This window comes from Poecilia formosa, unplaced genomic scaffold (assembly GCF_000485575.1).
Source record: "Poecilia formosa unplaced genomic scaffold, Poecilia_formosa-5.1.2 Scaffold504, whole genome shotgun sequence".
Classification (NCBI taxonomy): domain Eukaryota; kingdom Metazoa; phylum Chordata; class Actinopteri; order Cyprinodontiformes; family Poeciliidae; genus Poecilia; species Poecilia formosa.
The window spans coordinates 301321-303503 of record NW_006800443.1 but is presented as its reverse complement, the minus strand read 5'-3'; the positions used below and the strand labels follow the sequence as shown (position 1 = coordinate 303503).

The following is a 2183-nucleotide window of genomic DNA, read 5'->3' as shown; positions in this document are numbered from 1 at the left end:
GTAATGAGAAACATCTTGCTTTATCACGATCATCCATGTATTTTTTATACCAGCTTGTCTGTGCAGCGTCAAAGGGTGGCTGGGGGTAAAGGTCACCAGCCCACCCCCCATTAGGAGTGGGCTGGTGCATTATGACTTAACCTAATGCAACCATTAGGTAAGACATAATGGACACAATTCTTAGTGCAATTGAGAGTAACCAATAAACCTAACAATCATGATTTTGGACTATCGGAGGAAACCAGAGTACCTGGAGAAAACTTACAGAATAATATGAAGAACAAGTAAACTCTATTCAATAGTGACCCTACCAACTGTGAAGGTTCAACTCATGTTGAAAAACAAAACATTTAATGTTTTGTGTTTTGCTCACCTGTGAGTAAGTAGGATTTATTTTTCCTCTTCCTTCTCCTCGGAATATGTAGATGCTGCCTTGGCCATCATTCTCCAAAGGAGCTCCAACGGCCAAATCATTGAATTTATCTGCATTTATATCAGGCAGAACAGCAAGAGACGACCCAAACCTCCCTCTGACGGACACATCACCTCTTAGTGCGGTTATTTGTGACGGATTATCAAAATAACAAACCACACTCTGGAAAAATGAGAAGAGAAAAACTTAAATGTGTTTTTCCAACCTTTAGCAGAACTTGACATGAGAAAAACTTTATTTATGCCAAAACTTAACAGGAGGTTAAATAAATCAACATAAATAACTCGACATTTACCAAACGACTTAATTCACAGACATAAACACGTCCTTCTCTATCAACGTCTTTGTACATCGGAGAGGATATGAGGATTAGATCAGTCACACCATCAGAATCCACATCCATGGCACAAACCTCAGCCCCAAAATATTCACCAGTCTGTGAAAAAACAAGTGCTTATGTGACACAAATATATTCCTCATCAGAATTTGTGTAAAACTGAGCAGATTAAGTAGCACACATGGTACGATGCTATTTGCCATTGTTTTTGTTGTTATCCATCTATGTATGCGTAGATCGCTCCATGCATTCAGAGCATATGCAGCTGGATCCCAACAAAAATAATACCAGAGGAAAAACGTATAATAAATATACATTACTGATTATATTTACACACACACTCAATAAAAAGTTCCTTTTATTCAATCAACTGTTCTTACCTGTGATTCAAAGGGTCTGATTTGATCTCTCAGTTGTTCATTGAAAGCTGTCATAACAACTCCTTTGTGTTGATTTCTTGGAGCACCAAGAATTGTCAGAGGACCATCATTTGTTTTAGCAACAGCCATGGAATAACCTGGAGTTCAATGGTTAAATAGTCAGAGACATCAGGGATTATAGTGTTGGACAGTTAGATTCTGATTAACAAACATAGCAGATCTCTGGGTCAATGATATGGTGCAGATTAAAATCCCTACAAGACATTTTCAGATTTTTGTCCTGGTCTTACCAAGGTAACTGTTAGGCTCAATGGACATTGGCTCAAATGAGACTGGTTTTAAATCAGCACCAAGTTGGTATTTCTTGTAGCCTCCTCTCCACTTGTCAGTACCAACTACAGTCATCTGAATATACTGCAATGAAAGAACAGAGAGATCATTTTATTTGTATTCATTTGTATTCAATGTACCAGGACAGGGAGTTGGAGTTAACTCCCCCCTGACCTAGCTTGTAGTAGTAGTATTCCAACAGATCCAGGTTTTCACCTCTCGCCCACTTCCGTCTTGTTCCAGTAGCCCATTTTTCATCAAGGTGCTCTGGTTCCCCAGCACTAGACCTTGTTTTGCTGGGTGACGTCTGAGCAGGCATATCGTGCATATCAATGTCTCTCATGCTATGAGGTAGGCAGTCTTACCTAGACTCAATGGGAGAGTCTAGTGACTTACCCATTGAGCTATCCAGTCAGCTTAAGTACCTGGGAATACCACAAGCAAATGGCAACCTTGATGAGGTCACAAGGAAAGGAGCCGTAAGGAAGGAGGCAGAGGACTAGTGAGTGTGAGAGCCACTGTCCAGGATGAAACATCCAAGATCCATAAATACATCAAGGACAAAGCCTCAACGGACGATGTGCTCAGCGAATGTCTCAGGCAATGGGGAACAGAGGACAAGGAACCATCATGGGAAGACAAGCCCCTACATGGGATGTACCACCGACAAATAACTGATATCAGGAAATCCTACCAATGGCTG

The 2183-nt window shown here is 40.7% G+C and overlaps 1 protein-coding gene across 1 annotated transcript in view; it reads right to left on the bottom strand.

Annotated features, from left to right (window-relative positions):
• Positions 1-129: 129 nt before the first annotated feature.
• The window catches only part of LOC103156851 (integrin alpha-D-like), an 8455-nt gene continuing 6401 nt past the window's right edge, over positions 130-2183 (bottom strand). The window contains exons 11-15 of the mRNA XM_007579042.2: positions 1441-1564; positions 1151-1287; positions 729-869; positions 374-595; positions 130-141 (exon numbers count right to left, since the gene is read on the bottom strand). Of these exons, the coding sequence (XP_007579104.1) occupies positions 130-141; positions 374-595; positions 729-869; positions 1151-1287; positions 1441-1564 (636 nt within the window). The remainder of the gene's footprint in view (positions 142-373; positions 596-728; positions 870-1150; positions 1288-1440; positions 1565-2183) is intronic.